Source organism: Wyeomyia smithii, chromosome 3 (assembly GCF_029784165.1).
Source record: "Wyeomyia smithii strain HCP4-BCI-WySm-NY-G18 chromosome 3, ASM2978416v1, whole genome shotgun sequence".
Classification (NCBI taxonomy): Eukaryota; Metazoa; Arthropoda; class Insecta; order Diptera; family Culicidae; genus Wyeomyia; species Wyeomyia smithii.
In genome coordinates this window covers 102,741,423-102,769,342 of record NC_073696.1, presented here as the reverse complement: position 1 = coordinate 102,769,342, position 27,920 = coordinate 102,741,423, and the positions used below count along the sequence as shown (strand labels likewise).

The 27,920-nt window shown below is 37.8% G+C and overlaps 1 protein-coding gene across 1 annotated transcript; it reads left to right on the top strand.

Annotated features, from left to right (window-relative positions):
• The first annotated feature begins 19,653 nt into the window (after positions 1-19,653).
• LOC129730569 (uncharacterized) lies at positions 19,654-21,451 on the top strand. The gene is made up of 4 exons (XM_055689998.1): positions 19,654-19,766; positions 19,828-20,408; positions 20,798-20,910; positions 20,974-21,451. Exons 1-4 carry the CDS (start codon positions 19,764-19,766, stop codon positions 21,348-21,350), a joined length of 1,074 nt encoding a protein of 357 aa, XP_055545973.1. The 5' UTR covers positions 19,654-19,763; the 3' UTR covers positions 21,351-21,451.
• Positions 21,452-27,920: the final 6,469 nt, after the last annotated feature.

Here is a 27,920-nt window from a genome sequence, read left to right as displayed (position 1 = left end):
AGTTACAAAATATGAGCTTTTTAGTTTGACAACTAAAATTTTGGAATTTTTCTGACGCCATGTTACTGAACAATAAGCACGCCTAAAGAGAAATGAGAGTATGTAAATGTAAGCTCTCTCTCCTTCTTATGTATTTTTTGTTTTGTATATACATGCCCAGTTCTGTTCAAAAAGGCGTCGAAACAAGGAGCCTGCTGCAAGCGCATTGTACAGTTCAAACTGAACTGTACATAAACAAATAAATCTTCCGGTTTTTACTGTGTATAATTTCCTGCAAACCTTAACAGCAATTCGCTAGAGAGGTAGTTGAAAACCGGCCAAAGTAATGGTCTAAAAAGGACTTCGTTCTTCTTGTCAAAATCATGGTTCAAGTCCAATAGTTTGGCTATCAATCAAGATGTTTTTGAAGAAAATTTTGATACCATTTCTTCAAAAACACCATGTGGAAGATATGTGTTTTGGCAAGATAAAGCGTTACGGCGAAACACAGAAACGGCGAAACACCCAACTAATCTGCCTTAGTGTCGTCCAAAATTTCATTGGGATTTTAAGCTTTTTTGTGTACAAATAACTGGACTTCCTAGTTGCGGTAATTTAGCGCTCAAAACTGTCGACCGTATACCATGCGCGACATCGCCTTACCGCGGTTTAACATCGAGCAGTTCTGGGACCCCCAGACTGCGGAGGAATACGCGCAACAACTCGAAGCGGTACTACCCACGGCGGAGGGGCTTGGTGCATCGCCTATCGAAGACGGCTGGTGCAGCATTCACACAGCTATCGGGGAGACCACAACGGCGACACTAGGAGTAGAAGCACCGAGTGACAGAAACGACTGGTATGACGGGGAGTGCTTGGCAGCGATGAATGAGAAGAACTAGACCTGGGCAGGTCAACGAGAGAGACCAAGGCCAATTTTAAACGGGCACGGAACAACATGACCACGATGCTCAGACGAAAGAAGCGCCAACAAGAGAAACGTGAACATAAGGAGCTAGAGCAGCTGTATCGTCCAGTGATACGCGGAAGTTCTATGAGAAGGCAAACCAGTCTCGCAGAGGCTAAGTGCCGCAAGCCGACATAAGCAGTGCAACGACGCGGATGGAAACCTTCTCACGGATGCCAGCGAGGTGGTCGACAGGTGGAAGAAGTACTTCGATAAACACCTGAATGGCGATACAGTGAACAGAAGTGGATCAGGAGCTGAACTAGGAGCACCAGTTCCAGATGACCGATGTTCATGAAGTTCTTTGTGGGATCGGGAAACTAAAGACCAACAAAGCCGCAGGCAAAGATGGTCTGCCGAGTGAGCTCTTCAAACATGGGATAGAGGCGCTGGCTAGAGCGCTGCAATGGATCATTTCCAGGAATTTGGAGGAGGAAAAACTGCTAGGCATGTTGATGGAGGAAGTCGTCTGCCCCATCTACAAGAAGGAGTGCCGCAACTACCGACAGATCTTAGAGAAATGTCGCGAGTACAACATGTCCATACATCACATATTCATCGACTTCACGGCGGCCTATCGACTGTATCAGAACGGGAACAGCTATGGCAAATCATGCAGAACAACGGATTTCCGCATAAACTGACTCGACTGAACAAGGCCTTGCTATGTGCGTGTTCGGGGATACTCTCGAGCCCCTTTGAATCGTGCAGAGGGTTAAGACATGGTGATGAACATTCCTGTTTGCTGTTTAACATCGCCCTTGAGAGTGTGATCCGAAGGGCGCGCATCGACACGAGGGGCACGATTTTCACAAGGTCTGTTCAGCTTCTGGGCTTCGCGGATGATTTTGACATCATAACACGTAACTTTGCAACGGCGGAGGAAACTTACGCCCGACTGAAAGCCGAAATAAATGCGTCGAAAACGAAATTCAAGGAAAACAACATCAGCCGCCCAACTCAAGTCTCTGTAGACGGCGATGAGCTTGAGGTGGTCGACGAGTGACCGCCGGCAATATCACCAGCAAAGATATCCAGAGACGCATCCAGGCTGGGAATCGTGCCTACTTATCACTTCGGAAGACGGTTCGATCGAGTCAAGTGCGACGACGCACGAAGTTGATGCCGAAGTTGAACCCTGATAAGACCGGTAGTCCTCTACGGAATCGAAACAACAACGCTTCTCGCGGAGAGCCTTAACGCCCTTGGAGTTTTCGAACGGAAGGTACCGCGCACTATCTACGGTGGAGTACAGACGGACGACGGAGAATGGCGATGGTGCGTGAGCCACGAGCTGCACGCGCTACTTGGAGAAAACCCTATTGCACACCTAGCTAAAGTCAATAGGTTGCGGTGCACAGTGGGTAGACTTCATACGAAGGCAGGCCAAGCAAAAAAAGTGTCGATAAATGCCATAAAAACATGGTATTTATATAATTTTGGGGTGCTGAGCACGAATCTGAATTAGAGTTTTCATTTGGGGCTGTCCATAAAGCACGTAATCCATTTTTTAATGATTTTTTGACACTTTTCCTCTTACTTTTGTATTAAATAGAATTATATGATCTTTAACCACCAGAAACGCCACTTCTTACTGAAAAAGATCACGTTGTTTTTGGACGACCCCTCAAATAAACTAAATTTTGCTAAAATATAGATGTTTTTTATTTATCAAAATTAAAACAACATAGGTAATACAACCTAATTGCAAATCAAAACAAGCATCATCTTCCTCTTCTTTTTCTGCATTTTTATAACTGTGTCCAGATTCATTATCAGCTCTCCCTGATTCAACAATTGTTTTCTGCAATAGAAACATAACTTCATCTGGAAGTTTTTTACAAATACTTTTCACCTTTTCAAAATTGGTGTTATCTATTGGATCAGTGGATATTATAAGATGATTGAACTTATCATGATTAGTATTGTTTCGACTATTTTTTGGTGTGAAATGTTCTCGGACGTAATAATTTTTTTTTGTGTTTTTTCTAATTTTTTTTTTTATTTACTAATCCATATTTCTTTCAGAGAGCGAGTACTGGCGCTATAACCATAAGCAAAAATGCTAGGACTAGAGTTAATACTCAAGTTCCAACCTTAACAGTTGAAGCGAGTTAAGGCGCTATATCCTTGGTTTTGAAACCCGAACATAAGGAGGAAATACCTATGTTCCATCCCAGGAGACTGGTCAACATAGGAGTGTACTTTCTTAGCTTTGTCACTCCTAACGAATTATATGACTTCTTACATACGGATCGGTTGGTACGGATTGTCCCCGATCTTAGATTACATTGTATTATATTGCGCTACACAGTAGGCCTGGCCGTTGACAAGAAAAATGTATGGAAATCATTTTTTCAAAATGGTGGATATCATTTTCCAGGATCCTTTCAAGTAATGGCTGTGTTAGTGTACTTTACTTTACTTTACTTTATACTTAACAGTGAGCTGCAAAGTCTGTGGATAATAAGCAGAAGGTCGAGGCCCAAGGCTTTGCTTTGATTGCCTTTTTTATTCAAATTTTCATGGTATCACTCCCTGTAAGCTCATTTCGAAATTATTTTTATAATTGTCATGAAAACCAATATTTCTGTATTTTTCCCATTTTAGGAACAACTTTCATCAACAATGATCAACTTTTATGTTAACTATGACAGCAGTGCATTTGAGAAGTTTGTTTATTTACAACGAATGTTGTTGAGCGATCCTATCTGGATTTTTTCAGTAGGTTTGATCTTGATTTTCTTTGCATTAATTATTTTTTGCAAGTTTGAGGTAAACATGCCTCAAAAAAGTTAAACTAACAAAAACCATTGTTGATTTTGATTTGGGATTTGAATAAAGCTAGGGTAAATTAATCTATAGTATAGGGGTCCAGTATAGGTTAAGTTACCCTATACATTTACATTTGATAGATTTCCTGTATGAGAGTAAATTCACCTATAGTGGACCACTCGCCAGATTAGGTTAAATTATTTTTGACGTAGAACTACGTTTTTCTTTAGCCTACCACATAGGGATGTAAATAGGAAAACTATTAACGAAAAGGGGACGAAATATGCCCCTTTTAAAATGCATATAAATCGGTTTGTTTTCAACCGATTTCCTTCATTTTTGCAGCAATTGTTTGGAAAATTATACACGCATCTACCCAAATGTAGAAAATTGTTGATTGATTATGCAAACTATTGTACTATTGATAATTGTCGAGCCTTGTTTAAACGAAAATTACGTCCTCTTATTGGTCACTCACTGCCTTTCCCTAAACAGGTCGACAGAAAAGTATTACTAGTTAGCTGCAGTAGCGGGTTGCACCAGTACATAAATCACAGTACACAGCAGCAGCGAGGTAGCACCAAACGTCTCGATTTGCCAGTTAAGGGCTTCGGCGTTCTGCCCGCAATAAAGTTTTGCTTTATCTTGGCAACAGCACATTCTGTGCTGAATCCAAGAAAACACAATCTGTCGCGGCCGTCTTATTTACTGAATGCGGAAACAGCATTTACAAAGTTTGAACAGCGAAATGCCTTTTCAAGGCGAATAATCAAGTAATTGAAGGTTAATAATTTTTGGCAATAACACAATCATGCTGTGCTGGATTCTAGCAATCAAATTCTGTCGCGGTAAAAAAATCACTTTATTTACCTAATCATCACCACTGTTGGGGCAGCACAGAGGCTGCGATCAGCATAACCGATTTTAAGCAACAAACTGCCCTGTTAGACCGCATTCACAAAGACAGTTAGTTCGATTATGCAGAGCTAATATGAAGTCGATATAATCAATCAGCATTACCAGAATTTCGTCGTCTCCCAGCTGCCAAGTTGCAACATGATGCAACACGCAACAACGAGCAAACGAAATCGCTTGATGTTACAAACCGCAATAAAATACGGGTTAAAACCGTTGCGTGTGTGAGAGCACCATCGATGTTTATTCGCTGGAAACAAATATCGAATGCGAATTGTGGAATAATTCGTCTAAAGAATATTAGAGAATTAGACAACTGAACAGAAAGGCGTGGCCTATTACGTAGCACCCTTCGGCTATAAAAGAGTGTTTCTGGGAAAACTAGCTACATTCATTAGTCGGAAGGTGAACTGGATGGACCGTCCATAACGTTGACAGCAGTAGCAGCAGACATCGGCACTCAGCAGTAACAGACCATAGCAGCGGGTCGCGCCTGTGGTTGCCTTCAAATTAAACACTTGCCCTGAGGTTGGTCACCATGTCTCAGAAGCAGCGCGGTTCTTCTCAGTGTGTGTCGCCAGACTGCCATTATTTCCCCACTGTTGGGGCAACATGAAGATTGCCATCAGGAAATCCAACTTTGGAAATCAAAATGCCTTTTTCAAGGCAAATAAACAAGTCATTGAAAGTTAATAATTTTTACAACGCAAACAAACGTTCTGTGCTGGATCCTAGCAATTTAAATCTGTCGCGGCCGTCTAATTTACTAAATGTGGAATAGTTTCCACATTGCATGTTGTCCGTGTATCTTAATTCCCCCACTGTGAGAGCAGCACAAAGGTTGGCGATCAGTAACCGATTTTGAACAGCAAAATGCCTTTTTCAAGGCAAATGAACAAGTAATTGAAGGTTAATAATTTTCTGGCATCAACACAAGCAGACATTCTGTGCGGGATCCTAGCAACCGATTTCTGTTGCAGTTGTCTAATTTTTACTCTATTTAGTTGGTTCCCCCTTTGTTGTGGCAGCACAAAGGCTGCGATCAGCATTACCAATTTTGAACAACAAACTGCCCTGTTCTGTTTGAAAGCCTTAACAAAGGTGATTAATTCAACTTTACAGGAATAAATTGAAGTCGATTCCATCAATCAGCATGAACAGAACTTCGTCGTCTCCCAGCTGCTCAGTTGCAACACGATGCAACACGCAACAGCGAGCAAACGAAATCGCTTGATGGTTACAAACCGCAACACGATACGGGTTAAAATAGTTGCGTGTGTGAGAGCACCATCGGTGTTTATTCGCTGTGTACAAAAATCAATAAAACTGAACAAATAACTTGCCCGGTGGTTGGTTACCATATCTCAGAAGCAGCGCGGTTCTTCTCGCTTCTCAGCGTGTGTCGTCAGACTGCCGTTATTGCCCCACTACTGAGGCAGCATAAAGGTTGCCATCAGCAAATCCAATTTTGAGCAGCAAAATGCTTTTATCAAGGCAAATAAACAAATATTTGAAGGTTAATAATTTCTTGACAACTCAAGCGAGCAATCTGTGCTGGTTAGTAGCAATTTAAATCTGTTGCAGCCGTCTAATTTTCAGAATGTGAAACAGCTTTTACAGCTCGTGTTTTCAGTGTCTTTATTACCCCACTGTTGAGGCAGCACAAAGCAAGCATTACTAGACTTTATGACTCATTAATGAAACACCTACAACAATGCATTTGTTAATAGTGTGCGTAGTTCTACGTCAGTTATGCGGTCGTGTCTTGGATACAACCTTCTTTTTTTTAATTAATTAATTGTTTAACCTACAGTGAACCACTCGTCAGATTAAATTCATTTCTCTTAACACAACTCGGGGCTTGGTAAAGATGTTTGTGATGCAAATTGGCTGGAAAAGATGTTTCCAGTTGAAAGTTTTCTGAAAATTTCTCGAGTTTTCGCATGAATTCAATTATTCTGAGGATTGGTCCACCATTGAAAAGTGGTACACTATAGGTTAACCTACCCTAACTCAATTTCACTTAACATACCTAAAGTTTGTTTCATTTAGAATTTGGCCGCATACAATTTCCTTTTTCTCCATCAGGAAACAACGTACAAAATTGGTAACAATATGTTTTTGCAGGGTTTTATTAAACTTCAAGGAAAAATACAAGAAAAATAATTTGTCTACTGTTCTGATGAATTCTTGAACTTTTTGTCGAATACCTCCCATGAATTTCTGCGCAGTGGCAACATTAACCGTGTCGGTAATTTTTTCCAACACCTCGCCATATCAAATGATGTTTTGATTGATTTGCCACACTTCTTCAATTTACGCTTGACTATTGCCTTATATCTTTCGATGAGACAAAACTGTAGGCAGTTTGGTGGATTAATCCTTATTTTCATTAATAATAGCTTGATCGGGGCAGACTAAACTATCTCCTAAAGACACTTCTCCTAGTAAACTTGTCCTTTCATGGTTGCTCCAATGATGAAAACTTTTGTCTTCTTTCCACAGCTACCGATGACTTGCCAAATCATCAACTTGCGGGCGAATTAATCCGCAAACTTGAACCTACCCCTTACGCTTAGCATGGTAAAATTTCCGACCCGACGTCTAAAATCCATTTTGACGTATATTTCATCGTCCATCAAAATACAGCCGTTGTACTCTTTCAGGCTTTTTCAGGCTTAGCTCGTATAGCTTTCTTGCTCGAGTTTGGCAACTAACTTCTGTTTTAGAGTCCTGTGGGGTTGGTTACTGGCATAATACGACCTTAATCCTTCACGCATACAGATTCGATGAACTATACTATGTGGTGAATTGAACCTTTTTGTCAAAACATGGAGCAAGACCCCAGGATTTTTCCGGACTGTTCTGATAACCTTCGCTCGTAGTTTCCGGTTCAATGTTCCACTTTTACGTTTGGTCTGCTTAGCGCGATCCACCGTCAAAGTGTCACGGTAACGTTTGAGCACGGTCACAGTCGATTTCGGTAATTTGAGAGCTTCGGCGATTATTCCTTCTGTTCCAAATTTTTTCTCGTCTCTCGTTTTCCATCTTGTATAACTTTTCAACGCCAATGTGCGTGTACCAATCCTGACGAAATTTTCTTCACTAAGTAAACAAACCTTCCAGATCAAAATGCTGTCATTAATTTTTCGGTACGACAACTAGAGGCGCTGCAGTAAATAAAAGGAAACGGCCTAATACTAAGTGGAACAAACCTTAAATCGGAGTTTATATTTAAATGTTTCTGACTTTTGGTGATTCTGACGCGGATTGATCGTTTAAGATGTTTCTCGATGAAAGTTTTTTGAAAATCCCTCGAATTTTCGCATAAATTAGGAAATAGTCCACCATATGTTAATTTACAAGAACGGATATACGTTCATCGAAGAACTGGTAAGTTTCGCTCAGATAGTGTGTTATTAGCATGATATTTGATAACGCCATTTCTTACGCTAACGAAAACGCTAATGAACCATGCAGGTAGCTTTAAAAGATTATTTTTTCCAACTTCAAAGAAGAATACTGTTGTAATATTTTGTTAAACATTTCATGTGGGCGATACCGTACTGCCACATACATAAGACATACGTAACACTCAGGAAGAAATCTTCCGAAAAAGTTGGTACAAAATGAACTACTCGAATGGTACCACACTCTGAATAGAATCACTGTTTGAGTTGTTTTTGAAGGCAGTGTACCTGCGCAGCCCTGCATTTGTCACGTTCCTACTCGAAAAATGCTGCATTGATTTTGTAAATAACTTTTCGACAGTTCCTTATGGGATTTTCTTTGGGGCTTGATCAAGCAGAGAAAAAGAAAATTCATTTTGTTCATTATTTATCATGCAGTTTGACAGGACGAGGTACGGAGTACTATGGGGCAACGTGTACTAGAAAAAATAGTATGAGGGTGGTATCCAAGACACGACCGCATAATTGACGTAGGACTACAATAGTTTTATATTTCCCTTTGAGGCTCTGTTTGATTTGAGCTCGTTTTACTTCTGGCACGGTTCGATTTTGGAACACATGTGCCAAAAACGAGCGATTATGTCTAATCACATTTCTTAGTTTTCTTGATTATTAAAACCAATTTAACCATCTAGTGCCCAAATTAATTTTTAGACGAACTTCGAAAAAATCACTATGAAGCTTTATTTTAGAGGTTCAACTGAAGACCGTCTAAAGGCGGCACTGGGCACTAGAGGGCTCAACATCCTCCAAAAGAAGGGTATTTTAATTCTTTATGTTGCCGAAGCGGATGACCGAAATCGGTAAAACGGTTCTTGGAATATGACCGGAACATGTGCCGGTAATATAATGATCATGATCTAAGCAGTACTAAGCCTCTAATTACTCGGGTAGTAATATCAAGTATCTAGATCGTCAGCCTCAATTCATAAAGCGACACCTCAAACGACTTGGAACTAAAACTAGTTCATTGGTGGAAATATCTATAAAAAAGTCATGGAAAGAGAACCGTTCATTTTTGGCATGGTTCACTCTTGGCAACAGGACAATTCTGCCGTGTCGTGTTTGGCAAATTAGAACGGGGTCTGTACTTTGATTATTTATTTGCAGCACTCTATTTTAGAAGAAAAAATATTCTCTTTAGCATTGATGAGCACCTTTTATTCTAATACAGTCAATTTTCTTCAATACACGAAAACGCAAGCTTCTTTCTATACAGCCCTAAATTGAGTACGATTTGGTAGAAATTTAACAATATTTATTTGTCTTGTGAACGATGGCTCACTCTCCGATCACCAAGCGGCAAAGATGTCACATAAAAAAAATTCCTGCAGTTACAAGTTTTGTGGAAAAAATAACAATAAAGAATTACAGTTTCTAAACAAAAATGTATATTCAGAGAAAATAAAAATGGACATGAGAAATACACTCCCCCCACAATTATGGAACTCCCACAATTACGGATCACTTTTGTGTCTCATGTTATTTAACTCAGTTAAACTAACGGTTCGAAGGCATGTAACATTTTTGCAGTGAAATATGCCTTATTTGCTAGCTTTGAAAACAGAAAACATCGTTCTTATTCCTAGATTGATGTGTTTTCTATAAGCGTGAAATATTGTCTTCCAGAATCTATCAAAATATCGTTTTCTCAACCAGCGTAAGTAGCACGCTCATCATTCATAAGGTTCATATGTTCATATCTGATTTTCACCAATTAAAACACCCTCTCAAATGTTAATGAGCTCTGAACGGAAGCTGAACAGTGCTGAGCCTTTGAAAAATATTATTTCAAAGGCACAAGGGACAGCAAAGCTACGTAAAACGGGAGACTGTTATGATGTACCGTATACAATGATTCATTGCTACCTTCGGGAGAGACAGACCTGGACTCTCGATCTAACTTTAACCATAAAGGCCACAGAAAATGTGGCCAGGCCATGCGGGATCTTTAATACGATTTGAAATATGTTATTTCTTCAAACTACATAACTTGAATAAGGTTTATTAAATGAATTCGTTGCCAAAAGCTGTTTTTATTATGGTGATCCATAATATGATGCAAATTGTCCCATAATAAGAAACGTTCTCAAAAGTGATCCATAATTGTGTATCTGGTGAGTTATGGAATAAATATATTTTCTGAGAGATATTCACAAAACATGAAAATAAATTCTCAATGAAGTGAAAGATTACATATTTCTGTGACTGAAAACATTTATAGATTACTTAGAGAAAATAAAATTGGTCAGAAATGATTTTTTGAATTCATACACTTTCTCAAGTGATCCATAATTGTGGGGGGACTGTACAGAGTGTAGAGTTCGAAAATGAACAACAAATTTTATATGTACAGTGAACCTAATTTATATACCCTGCTATCTGACTCTACCAACACGTACAGAATTTTGTTGTTCCCGGTGGCGTTATGTATTTTGCGGCACCCGAATAATCATATTAAATTCTGATATTTGCTACTATACGAAACAAGAAGAAGAAGAAGACAATTCGAACGGCAATTTGATTGTGTTCCAGATCGCAAAACAATACCTACGCGTTAACCCAACACGTCCCACTGTGCGTCGACAGCGGCAATGTAGTCTTCACTCGGCTTGGTTGCACACAAATGAATATCGAGTTGTACTGCACTGATAGACGACGAATGACCAGCGCTCTATTCATACATTGCTCGGTGCAATACTGTTGCCTGTGCCAGCATGTTTTCCTTCAAGACATCAGTTTTGAAAACATTCTAACAGCAGAACGTAAAACTGTCTGATAGTGGAGATGGTTACGAACTTTCCGAAAAACCCTCACCTTCAAGTCATCGAAATAGTGTAGGCTCATAAAAGCGAACATTAGTTGACCTATTGGGACGGTGAGATTCTGTAAATTTTTTTTTGCCACTACTATACAGGATATCACAGCAGGCAGTTGGTGTCTACTAGGGCGCCAATCATCGTATGGAAAAAAAGTGACCAGAAAATTTCAAAAAAAACCCTATACAAAATGTTCACCTGCTCGAGAAAACACCCTGTGCAAAATTTGAGCTAAATCGGACTTAAAATGGGGTGGCGCAAAGCGATTGAAGTTTTGCTTTTTTGAAAACCGAAAAATCACCCAAGGCCCCCCAAGGTACCCCCCGTACGTGAAATTTCGGTTTTCGAAAAAAATTTTTTGATGCCAAATGACTTAAAAACGCATGAAACGTCGAGAACTGGTGTCATCTGAAAAAATTTTATTGCGAAAATTTACTCTCCGGGTCGTTTTTTAATTGTGGTAGGCGGAGTTTCTGGGTTTGCGTCGTTTTGACAGTTCGACCATACGTTTTCTGTCAAGTTTACATCATCAGAACGCGAACGGGCCGGTGTGCGGTGTGACATCTTCGGCAAAGTTGTAGATTATAGTTTTGTTTTTCAAAAAAATATACACTCTAAAAACAAATTACTAATTTAAAAAAAATAAAAGAAAGTTATAAATTAATTATCGAAAACAGCCCATTAAAAAAACCGATTTTTTTTATAAAAACTACGAAAGTTTTCCTGAACCACGAAGCCGGCCATGGAGAAATCAGAAAAAAAAGTTATATTTTTTAATTTTTTTTTCACATGGTACATGTTTTTTTTGGAGGAACGAAGTTATTATTTACAACTTTGCCAGATACACTATGCCAATCAAATAAACCGTTTTGAATGTGGAAATATTCTTGATTCCTCATAGAGTGCTCTATTGGAAATTAAAAATATGTCTACAGTCGAATGGCATAGTGTCTTCCGCAAAGTTGTAGATAATATTTTGTCCTTCCAAAAAAAATATGCCTTTTATAAAAAATAATTGAAAATAATTTATTTTTTTGAAAAAAAAATTTTTCAAAATTTTTTTTTTCAAAAAATTATAACTTATTTTTCTTGATTTCTATATGATCGGACTGGTTTTCTGTGTTTTGGTAATCTTTCGTAGGTTTTATTAAAAAAAATCAAGTTTTTAAAAAATGAGCCCTTTTGAATAATTAATTTTTAATCTTTCTTCTAACTTTTGAACGAATAATTTTTTGAGTGTAATTTTTTTGGAAAGACCGAATTATTAACTACAACTTTGTCGAAGACGTCACACCAATCAAACGAACCGAAGTGCTTTTTTCATTTTATACTCACTTTTCACAATATTATGAACCACCCTATGCCGAATAAATGAACCACCCTAATGAAACAAAATGTATTCGATGCTAGTTATAGTGTATATCATTATACAAGCTATTTCGAGAGACTGGTGATCAATTTTAAAAGATAAATTCTAAACATTTTGAACTCCGCCTTCCACAATTGAAAAAACGACTAAGTCCCAGAGAGTAAATTTTTGCAAAAAAAAAATTTTTCAGATGACACCAATTCTCGACGTTTCATGCGTTTTTAAGTCATTTGGCATCAAAAAAAAAAATTCGAAAACCGCAATTTCACGTACGGGGGGGTAAAATCACCCGAAAAATCGAAAAATCACCCAAGTTGAGGCTTGGGTGATTTTTCGATTTTCAAAAAAGCCAAACTTCAATCGCTTTGCGCCACCCCATTTTAAGTCCGATTGAGCTGAAATTTTGCACAGGGTGTTTTTTCGAGCAGGTGAACATTTTGTATAGGGTTTTTTTGAAATTCGTGATGACCATTTTGCCTGGCACCCTAGTGTCAACTCATGAAGTCTGTGCGAGGCGTGCTCGCATGTGATTGGTACATCGTTCGTGAAAATTCGACCTTGAAACTTTTATGAAATTTTCACTGTTTAACAATGAAATGATATCGATAACTGAGGAATCACAAAATTGTCCATCATTTAATCAATTCAACGACATATGGATTATTGTAATCCATCATGTGGTTACATCAGTATAACCGTTTGAAATCTTTCATTCCAACTTTACACTTTGGTTTAAGTTTCCGCAGAATGTATCTCGAAATAGTGCGGTTAGACGTAGTACTACGTCAAAAAAAAACGCCAGCGTCACGTATGTCCTATGTATGTGGTACTGCATCAAATTTCAAACACTTAAGCTATGATATGAAGTTGCCCTAAAATATCAACGAAAACTGAATTTTGTCATCGATCTTATAGCATGTTGGTTGCAATAAAGTTTTATTGTAGTTTTAAACATGTTTTGTATAAGGAGAATTCAGAATTCGGGTTTTTTTCGTGGACTGCGTCCATTATATAGAACTTTTGTAGGATATCTCCCTCACTATATGTGCTATATAGGATAACCAGTCACTCACTATTGATCGAGTGATGACCAGTTGCCTCGACACGCTTTCAATCAGGTATAATGTGCTTAATAAAGCCAGTTACTATCCGAGAATTAGCAGACCAAATTTCACTAGGTTGTAAACAACCCTTGTTGAGAAGTTTAATTTTTTCATGTATAATGCATCATATCTGCATAGCAGATGTTTCGAGGTTTCACTGTTGATGCTACAAAAGCGACATGTATCATCCTGAACTCGACCAATGTTCTTTAGATGATATTTACTTGGACATTGCCCGGTTATTAGTCCTGTGTAGCGGCCACTTATTGAGCTCTAATAGCTTTTTTGCAATTTCTGCTTTTGGCGTTACTACCCTTTTTGACTGATGATATCCTCTGACAGCCACTGACAGGTTGGTCGTCACCCGTTGTTCCTCCCAGCGTTTAAGTTCCATTTTTATTGTACAGTACGAAATGCTGCAAAGGGGTTCCGAACCAATGAATTGAAAGGTGAAACCTTGTTTGGCCAGTTCGTCTGCTTTTTCATTACCTTCAATTCCGCAGTGCCCTATAAACCAATACAAATTGACAGAGTTCATACGACAGAGCCCCCGCAAGGAGATAATGTACTCCTAGACAATTTTTGAAGTGCATTTGGAGGCACATAAAGCCTTCAGTGCCGCTTGACTTTTAGAGAAAATACAAACATTCGCATGTTTATAATTTCTTTTCAAGCAAACGTTAACACATTTGATTATAGCGCAAATCTCTGCCATACACCCATAGCCACTAATATCCGAACTCCAGAACCGAAGATACCTGCACCCGTTTTTTAAGCGATTTTTGAGCCATCCGTAAAGAATACCGTTGACCCCTGACGAACCATGTAAACCCCGCACTACCAATCGGGTTTGATTCAAATTCTAAACACTGCAATGAAATCGCTAAAAGATAGACAGGCCAATCGTCTGAATACTGACTGTCACTTTTTTCAACACCTGCTGATTCCCAGGAAGTGGCCCTTCAGTAAAGAGCTATATAACACTGGGTAAAGGACATTTCAAGGAACGAAATGGTACATAATAATCATACTTTATATTACACTGGTAATAATATTTCGAATTTTATTCGGAAGTGTTCCAAGTTTGAGATTGTTCGATGCTTGGAACAAAACGGAGTCTTTAATAATAAATAAACAAATCTAGAGAAACATTTCAAAAGGTCCTATCTGACATCAATGCTAATCAGAGAAAAATGAACTTGAAGTTTTGCAAATCTTTTTCAAATGCTAATTTCTACAGAAATAAAATTCAATCACTTTTATGATCCTAAGTGTAGAGAATGAATGTTGTCTTTATCTCCAATGCATTTTTTAACGTTTTAAATCTTTTTTTCAGGTTTCATTGATGATTTCGTTACATAGGACCTATGTTGTTTTCCTTATCACATAGGACCTATCTTATTGGTCTCCTAGTAAATATTAGCGACACATTGGACCTTTGATTTAATGTCTTCAAAGGCTGAATACGAACAAATAGATGTTTATGATTAGCGTATGATATTCGAATTGAAAATTTATTTCCGTAAAAACATTATTTTCCTTTTTATATTTTTTTTTATTTGACCAACATTATTATTACATCAAACTCTTCTTTGTAGATCAAAATTAGAAGGAATCCATTACCCACTTAATCATGAAGGCAGGCGGTGGCAGATTGATTATTTTGCAGAATATGCACACATTCTTCTTTTTACTGGGATCTCGATTTTTCTCGTGAGTAATGGCTAGAATACGCAGGAAATGACAGAATGTTACACTGCAAATGGTCTGCCATCGTTCGCAGCGATACCCAAACCGGTGACATTTTTCCCGGCTAGTACTAGGAATTTTCTGTTCCCGATTTATGCATTGCTTGAAGCATTATTTTGCAGACCTTCATTGAACCCTTGATGGTTGGCAGCTTATACGTTCGGCTGTATGCGCGTCTCGAATTGATGACAATATATTGTATATATACAACGCCGATATAACGCAACAAACCTGGGGTCCGGCGGTGTTCTTTACTACTGCTGTGGTCGTTTAAATGCAAAAGATTACGGAGAAGTTTTTGTCTAATTTCAAGGAGTTCCTTTCAAAACATTCAGTTCGCGTTATCTGCGGCATCTAGCATAACAAAATATGAAAAATTACTCAAGGAATTCTAAAACAAGTCTTCAACTTACCGAGATTAGACGAAACGAATTCCACTTTATTTTATTTCACTACGTTTTACCGATAAAAAACATTCACCCAGTTTTGCAACAATTGAATCTTCGAGGTCCAATCTGCTTCTGTCAAAGTTTTCGTTTGAATAACAGATTGGCCAACTAGCAGGTAAAAAGGTTCAATCAGAAAGCTGTGTGATATTGTATTACTTTTCAAATTGGACGTTTTTATCGCACAGTCTGAAATTTTTATGGAAATCAAAAACCAATTTTTTATTCAATAATCTTGAAGACAAGAAGCTCTTTTAAACGAATACGTATAAATTGGGTTTTGTTTACAAATGTCAGATAGGACCTTTTGAAATGTTCCTCGAGAAATGAATAAACACGAAATAGTTACTAGCCGTCGCTAAGCAACGATTCGTTTCCCTTCCTGTAGGTATCATGATTTGAAGAATATTAAAATGATCCGAGTTAAGTGTCAAACTTTGTATCAGGGAGTAAAAACAAAAGTTTACTATCCAACACAAATTGAATTAATTGGAGACTAGTTGCCTTCTGAAATGTCCGCCATAGAAATTCTATTTACGAAGATATCAAACTAATACTGCTTAGAAATATAACCGAACGATTCATCGATCAATAGAAAATCAAAATAGATGTTTATGATTAGCGTATGATATTCGAATTGAAAATTTATTTCCGTAAAAACATTATTTTCCTTTTTATATTTTTTTTTATTTGACCAACATTATTATTACATCAAACTCTTCTTTGTAGATCAAAATTAGAAGGAATCCATTACCCACTTAATCATGAAGGCAGGCGGTGGCAGATTGATTATTTTGCAGAATATGCACACATTCTTCTTTTTACTGGGATCTCGATTTTTCTCGTGAGTAATGGCTAGAATACGCAGGAAATGACAGAATGTTACACTGCAAATGGTCTGCCATCGTTCGCAGCGATACCCAAACCGGTGACATTTTTCCCGGCTAGTACTAGGAATTTTCTGTTCCCGATTTATGCATTGCTTGAAGCATTATTTTGCAGACCTTCATTGAACCCTTGATGGTTGGCAGCTTATACGTTCGGCTGTATGCGCGTCTCGAATTGATGACAATATATTGTATATATACAACGCCGATATAACGCAACAAACCTGGGGTCCGGCGGTGTTCTTTACTACTGCTGTGGTCGTTTAAATGCAAAAGATTACGGAGAAGTTTTTGTCTAATTTCAAGGAGTTCCTTTCAAAACATTCAGTTCGCGTTATCTGCGGCATCTAGCATAACAAAATATGAAAAATTACTCAAGGAATTCTAAAACAAGTCTTCAACTTACCGAGATTAGACGAAACGAATTCCACTTTATTTTATTTCACTACGTTTTACCGATAAAAAACATTCACCCAGTTTTGCAACAATTGAATCTTCGAGGTCCAATCTGCTTCTGTCAAAGTTTTCGTTTGAATAACAGATTGGCCAACTAGCAGGTAAAAAGGTTCAATCAGAAAGCTGTGTGATATTGTATTACTTTTCAAATTGGACGTTTTTATCGCACAGTCTGAAATTTTTATGGAAATCAAAAACCAATTTTTTATTCAATAATCTTGAAGACAAGAAGCTCTTTTAAACGAATACGTATAAATTGGGTTTTGTTTACAAATGTCAGATAGGACCTTTTGAAATGTTCCTCGAGAAATGAATAAACACGAAATAGTTACTAGCCGTCGCTAAGCAACGATTCGTTTCCCTTCCTGTAGGTATCATGATTTGAAGAATATTAAAATGATCCGAGTTAAGTGTCAAACTTTGTATCAGGGAGTAAAAACAAAAGTTTACTATCCAACACAAATTGAATTAATTGGAGACTAGTTGCCTTCTGAAATGTCCGCCATAGAAATTCTATTTACGAAGATATCAAACTAATACTGCTTAGAAATATAACCGAACGATTCATCGATCAGCGAAAAGAAATTAGAGAAAAAAAATCGAAGGCCATACGACATTTCTGTTTTATTTGGTTAAACTTATGCAAATTTCCTCGTATTTTTCCGTAATGCTATTTAAAGTTGTAAAATTTTACTATGTTACGCAACCATATTTTAGCGAACGAGTTCAGGATACGCAGTACACAGTACTTCACAGTCGATATAAAGCACATACCCAATTATGGTAAAAAGCTTCAAACATAACCTAAGCTTTCCACCGCTAAAGCTCACGCTGATGGTGTAGTTTCAAAGCTCTTTTAAATGCTAAATTATAGCAAATATACTGTGGTAGGTAGCATGATGTATAGAAGTAGTCTCTATAGTAAGTTCGATGAGTTGATTGTGAATTGATAAAAAGTAACACGAAAATAATGTATTAAATTCATGTTTATTATTTTCAGAAATATTATCGACATAGATTGAAGAAGAATGTCGTCAGAGCACATTTATGACAAATTTGTTCGAATTTCGTAAGTAGAATTAATTTTATTGTACTGGAACATATTCAATTAACATTAACGGAACCCTGGTTTAAAACAAAACAATTACATTGGTCAACACAGATGTGGCCTTGAAGCTCAAACTGGGAAAAAATGAAGGATTATAGTTTTTAACCATTCCTGTGAATTTTGGTACGTAAACAAAAGCGACGAACTCGGTGAGCAATTACTAAGCGACACTTTGACGTAAGTTGACGCGTTTTGGTAATGGCTAGGGGCACCGAAGTTTCACAGTAATGGTTAAAAAGCTACAATCTTTCAAGGGCAGCTACCTATTTCGAACTTTAGGGCAGCATTTTTTTTCGTTTTCGTCGACCAGTTTCACTTTCGAAATTCTGACACTCCAAAAACATCCACTTCAAGTTGAACAAATAGGTACTTGAAGTTTTTTCAATAATGCCTTCCAAATCGTTTCCTTTTTATTTTCCTTTTTTATTTTCTTTTTTTTTTAGAATAAATCGATGACTCAGAATCTTCATTAACTGAATACAGGATACATGAGCCTGTACCCTTTTAATACTTTGAAGATTCGCATTTAAATTATTCGTTATTGTTTCTGTTCTTCTTATTCATCTGGTCCTTGATTAAACGATCCAAAGCATTGTAAGCTTCAATCATTTCGAATTTAAATTGAACGTAACAAATAGTATCTAAAGGATAAAAGACAACCCAAATGGTCTGTACAAATTTTTTCGCAGACATTGATTCGACAAGTGGTCAAATGATTCTAAACAATTAAACAGAATTGAATATAATAACTCTGTGTACATGTCGTTACCAATTTTTAATCAATACTAAACTTTTTGAAATAAATTTGAATGTCAATGTTTCCTTGAAACACAAAAATTTCATAAAGAAAACATGTTGAATTTGAACAAAAATAAAAGAATCGTCAAAATAAAGTCCTTGAACCTTCCTTTCACGGACAGCTGGAACGATTGATAAACGTACTCGAATGGCAATATTGCAAGACACGAGAGCAAAACCCATCAAATTAAAGCGACGCCAGTTGTACTATTCTCAGTCCATAATTGCAAGGTCGAACGCAACTTCGATGGCTGATTTCAATGACAAGCCGGCAATGTGGCGTGTAATTGAAACTTATCGAGTTTGGCACACAATCAAAACGAATCACTCATTACTAAGTTTTCCACTGTCCATATATATATCCCACTTCCGATGGTGCAGTGGCGGGTTCAAAGGAGTGAACCTGAACTGTTTGTTCGTTCTGAACCGAAGCAACTAGAATCCAGTGCACATAGTACATACAGCAATAGAACTTTCCGTTGAGGTTCTACTATGACGAGAACGATGGGTATGTTGTCGTCTTTGTGCTTTCCAACTTCTGGTAAACAGAGGACCTTGAAAACAAACCCTGCTGACAAGCTTACACGATATCCATTTCCTCTCGGATGCTGTTGTGTGGCATACCAGCGTTCAAGCTTTTTTTTTTTGTTGCATTTTAAAATGCTTCCTGTCTCTTCGAGAGCAAGACTTTCTTGATAAAGAAACTGGCAAAGGGGAAAAATAGTGTTGAAATGTTGAAACTTCAGTTGCGGTCTTTTAATTTTTCTCAGAAAACTTATTCAACGTGCTGTTTTGTACTAATATTCCAAAAATCACATCGAAGCAGGCGATGCGCAGTTTACTATCGTTGAAGTTTTCTAAAACAATATCAATTTTTAATTTATTTTATACACCAAATTTACATGAATTACTCTAAATTTTAATGGTAAATCAAGGAAACTAAGCCGAATATACTACTTACTTAAACCTATCTAATCGTGTTGCAGGACAAAATCAGTCTCACAGACATCAGACTACGATTTTTCGGACCAACTCTGGACGAGAGCGTGCTATACGGAATCGATTGTTTAATGGATATCTTCACAGGGAAAACTAGCCAATACATGGAGGAGGAATTCGAACTGGCGGCAATCGAGAGGAGTGGTGCCAAAAAAGCACACAGTGATTTACACCTGTACAAATCCTGCCATGATGTAACTACAGATGAAAACATATCCGGCACTGGTTCGGAAAATGCTGCAACTCCGAGATGCTCTCTTCAACCCGATGAAAATCACGACAAAATTAATGAAGCTGGTAGCTCCTCCGTATCGTTTAAAATGGACGCAACAAACGAAATAAATGAAAAATTAAAAATAATTTCCTCGGAATCGTCGCAGTATAAAAACGCCGAATGCGTCTTAGATGACACAATATCGAAACGAAGTTCCGTCGATTTATCAGAGTGCAAGTGCTCAGACCAAGTGCTTAGAGTGCTATCTGAAGCAAGAAAATCATCGAACTTATCGACCGATCAGACATCTTCCAGAAGATCATCCAAAGACGCCAAAGAGTCTAGTAAGAAACGGTGAGAGAAGCGCTCAGCTTCTTAGTTTTTAAGTTTTTGAATTCCCTAGATCTTGCGGATGTCGACTTAAAATATATTTCAATTATAATCGTCTTAGCTAGGTTCGGAAAAGGTCGAGCTTTTACACTTCAAAAGTTCATTCTGACTAAATAAATGTTCCCATGGAGGAAAAATATGACGATAGATTTAGAAAAACCTTCTCCGGCTTTTTGATCGACTGACAATGTTTCTAATGGATTTGATAAGCTCGAAAAAAAGTGTCAAGAATGAAACAACCTTTATGCTTTTATAACTTATTCTTAAGTTCTGAAATTTGAATTCAGTAACAGCTCCTCCCAACTGGAAATTCTGCGCATGGGTATGACTGTAACATAACCTTTTTTTTTCAGAATTATAGCGTCAACACCGTTACACAGAGAACCATGGAAGCCATCACGAACGAGTAAGCAATCGTCGTCATCGGACCAAAGCAGTAAACCAAAAACTTTTTCAAACAGTAAAAGTAATCTGAAAACTCAACTTCTTAAACAGTTTTAATAATCATTTTTCTCACCCTTATCTGCAGCTATTGAAAAGCTCAAGAGAGACTTGGCAAACAGCAACTTGATGGCGATCAAAACCAGTCATTATACTCCAAACAATTCCCACCAGGACCAGTATACATCCAGAAAACGTTCTTCATCCGTCATTTCCAGGCCCAGTACCCTGCCCAAGCTGTTGGCCAAACCCCCGAGACGGATTCTGACACGATGGGCTGTCACCAGAGTGATCGAGTATGATGATGGAGCTAAAACGTTCGAAATGTTTCCCCCGTGGCAGCAAAACCCGTTCGGATTAGCAAACTTCAACGATCTGCCTCCGGAGGTCAGTCCAGAAGTGGTTTTCGCCAATCTTCCCGATGGTTCCACGTGTTCCTATCGGTTTGACAGTGCCAGAAAATGAAATAAATGAAAAATTAGATTTAATTCCGAATCAAACAAGTCACAAGCACTGTTAAGGAATTCCTATTGCTCTATTTCGATAAATCGATAAATCTAAAAGAATCTCTTCCCATACACACTTTCCATATATTACGAGCCGGAACCCCGCTGAGTGGCGGTAATACATCAATATTGAAGAATTGCAATCCATTTCGCATCCGATATCTTTACTTACTCGTTAGAATACTTTTTTTATATATATCTCTCTCGTTCCCGGTGGCGCCTCCATAGGCCGGGGGAAAAACAGCACGTCTCACTGCTCATCGATTAAGCCACCGAAGCCACGTTTGTCGAGAGATGAACTTGTATTTTGTTTTGACAGTTTTTGATTTATTGCTAAAATGTTAATCATTCCCTTTTGCTTCCTTCACGACTACGACGACGACGACGACAGCCAGTATTGTCTTATTCGTCCAAGCCTTCTCGTAAAGCAGACATATCTCACATTGACAGACTGCCCCTCCGTGGCTTCCCGTTTATTCTTAAGGGTAAGGTACACCGCCAGGGAGTCACGCTTTTCTTTCGCGTGTTTTTTTGGCAGCTCGCGTCTCCGCAAGGTCAATTGTACGTGAAGTGTGCTCGGTTCGACTTTAGTGACTGGCTATGGCACTGTCTGATAGACTAGAGTTTCGCCCCGGGACTGGCTAGTCATCATCTGACTGGCTCCAGACAGATTCCTCACCAGCTCAAGCTGCCGGCTCTACTCTACCGAACAAACAACGCCACCGCCGTTATGCTGCTATAGGTATAGGTTGCAGTTTTTATCTTGTTTTATTCGGAGATTGTAGGTTCGTGCCTTCCCCGCGTGCACACGTGTGTCTTATAGGAATCGCCCAACCGTCCCCGGCATAGGTCGCAGAACTCAGCAGCCAGATGGACGGATCACGAACCCGTCATCAACTGTGAGTGTAGAGTATTGGGCGATCGGGCTATTACGTTACGTTTCAAATAGTTTTTGGAAGCAAAACTGACGGCACAAATTTGGTTATCGGTTAAATTGACTGCTATGCGAAAAACTTTTAACCGAGTTAATTGACTGCTATGCGAATTTACTCGAAAATATCAATCTCAAGAAAATAACACCAATTAAACAAGAATGTAAATTTCAGGCTACCACTTCAATAGTTAAACATTCAATAACGATTTGGGTCGCAATCATGTGAAAAACATTTTGATGCTGATAAAGTGTTTTAGCAGCGATTCATAGTAAGTTGTAGCAAATATGTAGTACAATATAAAAATTTTTCCAATTTGGATTACAAACAACCGCCCCTCCACCTAATAATCACAGACGCGTCAGTGCTTTTTGTTAAATTAGGAATTGCCATGTCGTCTTTACATTTATTCACATTGACGAAAAAATTAGCGTTTTATCACAAGTACAACTGACAAAGAAAAGCCCAATTTTCTAATCCAAGAACACTGTCGCTATATCTACAGGGTGTTCGATAAGTTCGAATACAACTTTTCATATTTGCGAAATTGCGTACCATGTGCAGTCTGTGTTTTGGTATTGGTGTCAGCTTTATCCTAATAAAGGGTAACCGACGCGCATGATATCGACTTGCTCTCATTTGTTAATCGCGCACGATGAAGAAGTACCACGACGTCATAGTAAAGTTGTTTACGAGTGGTGAACGACTATATACCTGGATTGATTTGCGATTTGGGCGCAAGTAGCAAAATATAAACTTTGGGGAATATCAGTTTGAAAATTTGCTAGTACATTTTCAAAGTATTTTTCGTTTTGGGTAAATTGAGTTTCACTAAATAGGGTTTCATTAAATACAGTGGTAGACATTCGTTTACTGCCTGTGATCGCATAATTGTAACATTCGACATTTTATGGATTTTGCGCTTTTTATTGGGAAATGCTCAAAATAGTATGTACTTTTCAAATCTGAAAAAATATGCTTATGTTTGTTTGAAAAAAATTGTAAAAAATACCAAATTGTTTTGTCACATAGCGTAAATAACCGCATAATTGTCACACTACTTAACCTTTTCAACTAATTTGTCATAAGAGCTTCCATCCAAATCCACATCTGTATCCTTTGGAACTCGGAAGTGATTCTGGTCCGGAAACCAACCACCGGTGATCCGTTTCTGATGTTTAGCTCATGCTTGTTGAATACAAGAAAAACTTCATTTCCACTGTGATAAATTCCAAACGTAGCTTGAAAGTAACGGCATAAAAGTATCATTGCAAAAATTTCCACCAATTTGACTTCAAAAGTAGTGTTCAACGTTTACATAGTGTAAAGTAGTGCTTTCTTCGTGATACTAAGTTTAGTTGAACTGTCTATTTGCAAAAATATATTGGGAACAATGCATTTAAGGTCAAAATATAAAAGTGTAATTTGCTCGAACAACCAATTTTGCAAATGTTACAATTATGCGGTTATGGGCAGTTTAGCCGAGGCTCTTTTTTCTCTGTGGCTCAAAATTAAAACACAATTTTCAGCAGTCTTTGCTGTTGTAGGATAGATCTCTTCCATTAACAGCCAATTTCATATTGAAACAAACCATTAGTTCGGATTTTCATAGCAGAATGGGAAAAAATAGGAAAAATGGGTAGACATTCGTTTAGCCGAATAATGAAAAATTTAATCTAAATAAAAGTTTTAACAACTAATTTCGAAGAGAATTTATAATTATTATTTAGTATGACCACCATCGTTCCGAATTACTTCAAAAATACGATTTGGCATCAAATCGGAAAGCTTTTTCAGTGTTGCCAAATCTATTTTAGCCCAACACTCTTTAATTGCTGACTTAAGGCTGGAAACGGATTCAAATTGACGTCCGCTCGCATAAACCAACCTAGCCAAGATTCCCCAGAGGTTTTCGATGGGATTGCAATCAGGACTACAAGCTGGCCAGTCCAGTAATGAGATGCTTTTCTCAGCGAACCAAGCCTTCGACTGCTTGGAGACGTGGATTGACGCATTATCCTGCTGAAAAATAACGTCCTCATTCGCGTTGTTCTCAAAATGGCTGATCAAAACGTCATCCAGAAGCTCCAGATACATTTCGGAATTCATTCGGGTTAAAATGAAACAAATCGGAAGCTTCCCATGGTAAGAAAAGGCGCCCCACACCATTACACTTCCACCTCCAAATTTCGCTTCGATCTGACAACACTGGTTTGATCCAAATCATGCCAATAGAAACTGTAGCAGTCCGGTCCATCCAAATTGAATTTCTTCTCGTCAGAAAACACGACATTACGCCATTCCGCCTTCCACTCCATGTATTTCCTTGCGAACTTGAGCCGATTCTGCTTATGTATGAGGGTGAGCTTCGGTTTCCCTTGAAGTTTCCTCCATTTTATGTTCGGTGATTCATTTAAAATTCGGGCAATTTGTCTGGGAGTCACAGGAACATCCAGTTTTTCCTTTATCTGGGAGCACGACAATCGATTCCGTGTAGCTTCGTGTCTTATTTGACCTTTCAGCCTCAACGAAACATTGGTGTTCACTTTGGTAGGACGCTTAATGCCATATTTCGAGCCTTTTTTGAGGACATTTCGTACCGCTTTCACAGACCGACCAATTTTTCGCGCGATTGAGACATTAGAGTGACCGTCCTCCTTAAAAAGCATTATAATACGCCGTTCTTCCTCCGTCAACCGATTACCTTTCGCCATTGCTGATATTTCAATGTTTAGCATCAATAAACCAAAAATTGAACTGTGAATTTTTACTCACTTAGTAGATTGAACGTTGTTTAGTCGAAATATACTGTGAACCACTCAAAAAAACCACGATCGTTGTACAAAAGCAAATATTCCACGTGCCTCGGCTAAACGAATGTCTAGAACGAAAACGTTGCTTAAATGTTTATAAACACCGCAACGCGAACAGTGTGTGTGTAAGCGCGACTTGAATCGTTTTCGTGAAAGCAGTTGAAGTGTTTTACCACCACGACTAAAGTAACATCGAATAAAAAATGCATTTGATATTTTTTCTCGAGCATTTTTAAATTATCGATGCTCGGCTAAACGAATGTCTATCACTGTACTACAAGGTATACAGCTCCAGGGGTTGTATGAAACGGTGACGTAGGATAAATATCTATATTGATTTCAACTATTGTGCAACCTATTCAATTACGCCTGTTATCTCCAACAGTTATAAGAGCTCCACTTGCAATCGTGTTAGGAACAAGAAAAAAGTTGAATTTTCTACACGTTTTTGTTTCGAGTTGAGCGTAGATTTTTGCAATGTAGGCGGAGCGATACAGACTCGAGAATGGGAAAAGAAACAAAACACTTCGCTGAGTCAAAATAAGGTAGTGCTCTTAAATGTGAAACGGCCGTCGACTCCCGTACAAAGAACAGATTTTTTTTTGTTCACACAACATTTATTTGACACGGCACAATACGGGTCCTAATAGAACAGATTGTCAATTGACATTGCACAATGGTCCAGAAACCAAATTTAGGGGGAAATTTGGATCTAGAGCTCTATAGCAACATTTTAGAGAAAAACTTTCTTCTACAAAGTTGTTACATATGATAAAGCGCTTATTGAAAAATTATCAAAAATTAGAGTGACCAGCATTTTCGTTGCAATCAAGTATCTAACTTTTTTATCTTTGTAGATAAAGGAAAACTTTGTTCTACAATGTTATAGTTCCGTTAATTTTAAGTAACTTTGTGAAAAAAGTTTTTCTCTATCTTTGAAAATAACCGATTTATATTAAAAAAAAACACATTTTGCACTCTAACTTTTTTATTACAAGTTTCATTTCGAAACTGTGTTTGAACGACTTTTAGAGCTTTTTAAGAGAAACAATTTGCAATGCTGACATCGTAAATATCTCAATTTTACCCAAAGTTATTAATATTTTTCAACAAAAAATATGCGTTTTTCATTTGTATGTTTTTTCTTTTTGGGGCAAACATAAAAAATATCTCTTTGTCTCATTTTGAAGGGCATACTTGACTCTATAAATGGAGGAATTTTTAAAAATATGTTATTTTTTAAATTTGAGTAAATTTAATTTAAAAAAAGTCGAAAATTTCAATAATTTTATACATTATGCATACAAAAGCACCCAGATTAATTTTTTGGTATTTTTTCTTATAACCAGGAACAATATCGCACGCTTAGCCTTGGGGCTAATAGCGGTCTCGATCAACTAGATTAGTTGAAAGAATTCGTTATCGATATAGTTTTTGGCACATTTTGCATGTGTAGGATAAGTACAACGATACCCGTGCCCCAGTGCTGAGTCGAGAAAATTTCCAGCTCGAAAAGATCCTCGACTCGATCGGGAATCGAACCCGATATCACAACCGTGTGGGAGAGCTAGCCGACCGACATCGCTAACCACAGAGCCACGGGGACTACCAGGAATAATTACCTACCCAATAATTACATAACCAGGAATAATTACCTTTAATTTGATCCAAAAAGATTGAAAATCGATCAGCTGGTTCAAAAGTTATGAATTTTTTTAAAAAATAAATACATCTTACACAGTCGTTTTTTATGGTCACACTATTTCGAAGTTGGTCACGCAAAGTGCTTCAATTGTGCTCAAAATGGCAGGGATGGATCTATGTTGAAATTATCAAACCCGAATTGTTTCTTTGGGTTGTTAGGGGGACTAGCTCCGAAATAAGGTGACCATAAAAAACGTAAATATTCGATGTATTTTATTTCAAAAAATTTATAACTTTTGAACCAGTTAATCGATTTTCGATCTTTTTGAATCAAATTGAAGGTAACTACTTCTAGTTCTAAGAGAAAATAGCAAAAAATAAATCTGGGTGCTTTCATATGCATAATGTGTAAAATTATTGAAATTTTTGTCATCTTTTCAAATTGAATTTACTCAAATTTAAAAAATAACATATTTTTAAAAATTCGTCCATTTATAGAGTCAAGTAGGGGGATTAGGGGCATAATGAGCACACGGGGCGAAATGGGCACCCCTCTTTTATGTGAAACTACGCATTTTTTAATACAATGTAGTATATGGAACTCTTCCGTAGTTACTACAGTATCTCTTTATTTAAAACAAAAGTGATTTGCCTGTTTAAAATATGCAAATAATTTGAAAAAATGGCTAAATCAAGTATGTAGACACATCAATATAACGTATGGGTCGTACCCCAAATTTCACCATCATTGAAGTTTCGATTTTAAGCTATAATTAGTGTTTAAATCTCATGTTAACTTTAACTAATTCGATAGGGGCGAAATGGTCACCTTTAGCTGGGGTGAAATGAGCACACCTTGTCACATAAACTTACGTGAAATTCATCTCAGTAGACTTTTGAGTTTGTCTGTTTCCATAGTCAGTGTTTGTTTATAGTGATGGTGCGAACATGCTTTAGAAAATCTTTGAGACCGAATCGGTCAGAAAAAGGGACTGCAGGCAGAATTGGCCACCATAAGGCGCGACGGGACATTCACGAAACAAGCCGCCAAGTATCACGGCATCTCGCGACAAACGTTGGCCCATTAGTTGTCCTTCTACACAGTTTCAAGATTTGTTCTATAAGAGTGCTCATTATACC

What these genes read in the sequence shown, in the direction of transcription:
- LOC129730569 (XM_055689998.1), top strand. An exon ending in AAAGAGTCTAGTAAGAAACG is followed by an intron (nt 20,409 to 20,797) that starts GTGAGAGAAGCG and finishes TTTTTTTTTCAG; the next exon opens with AATTATAGCGTCAACACCGT. An exon ending in AACTTTTTCAAACAGTAAAA is followed by an intron (nt 20,911 to 20,973) that starts GTAATCTGAAAA and finishes CCTTATCTGCAG; the next exon opens with CTATTGAAAAGCTCAAGAGA.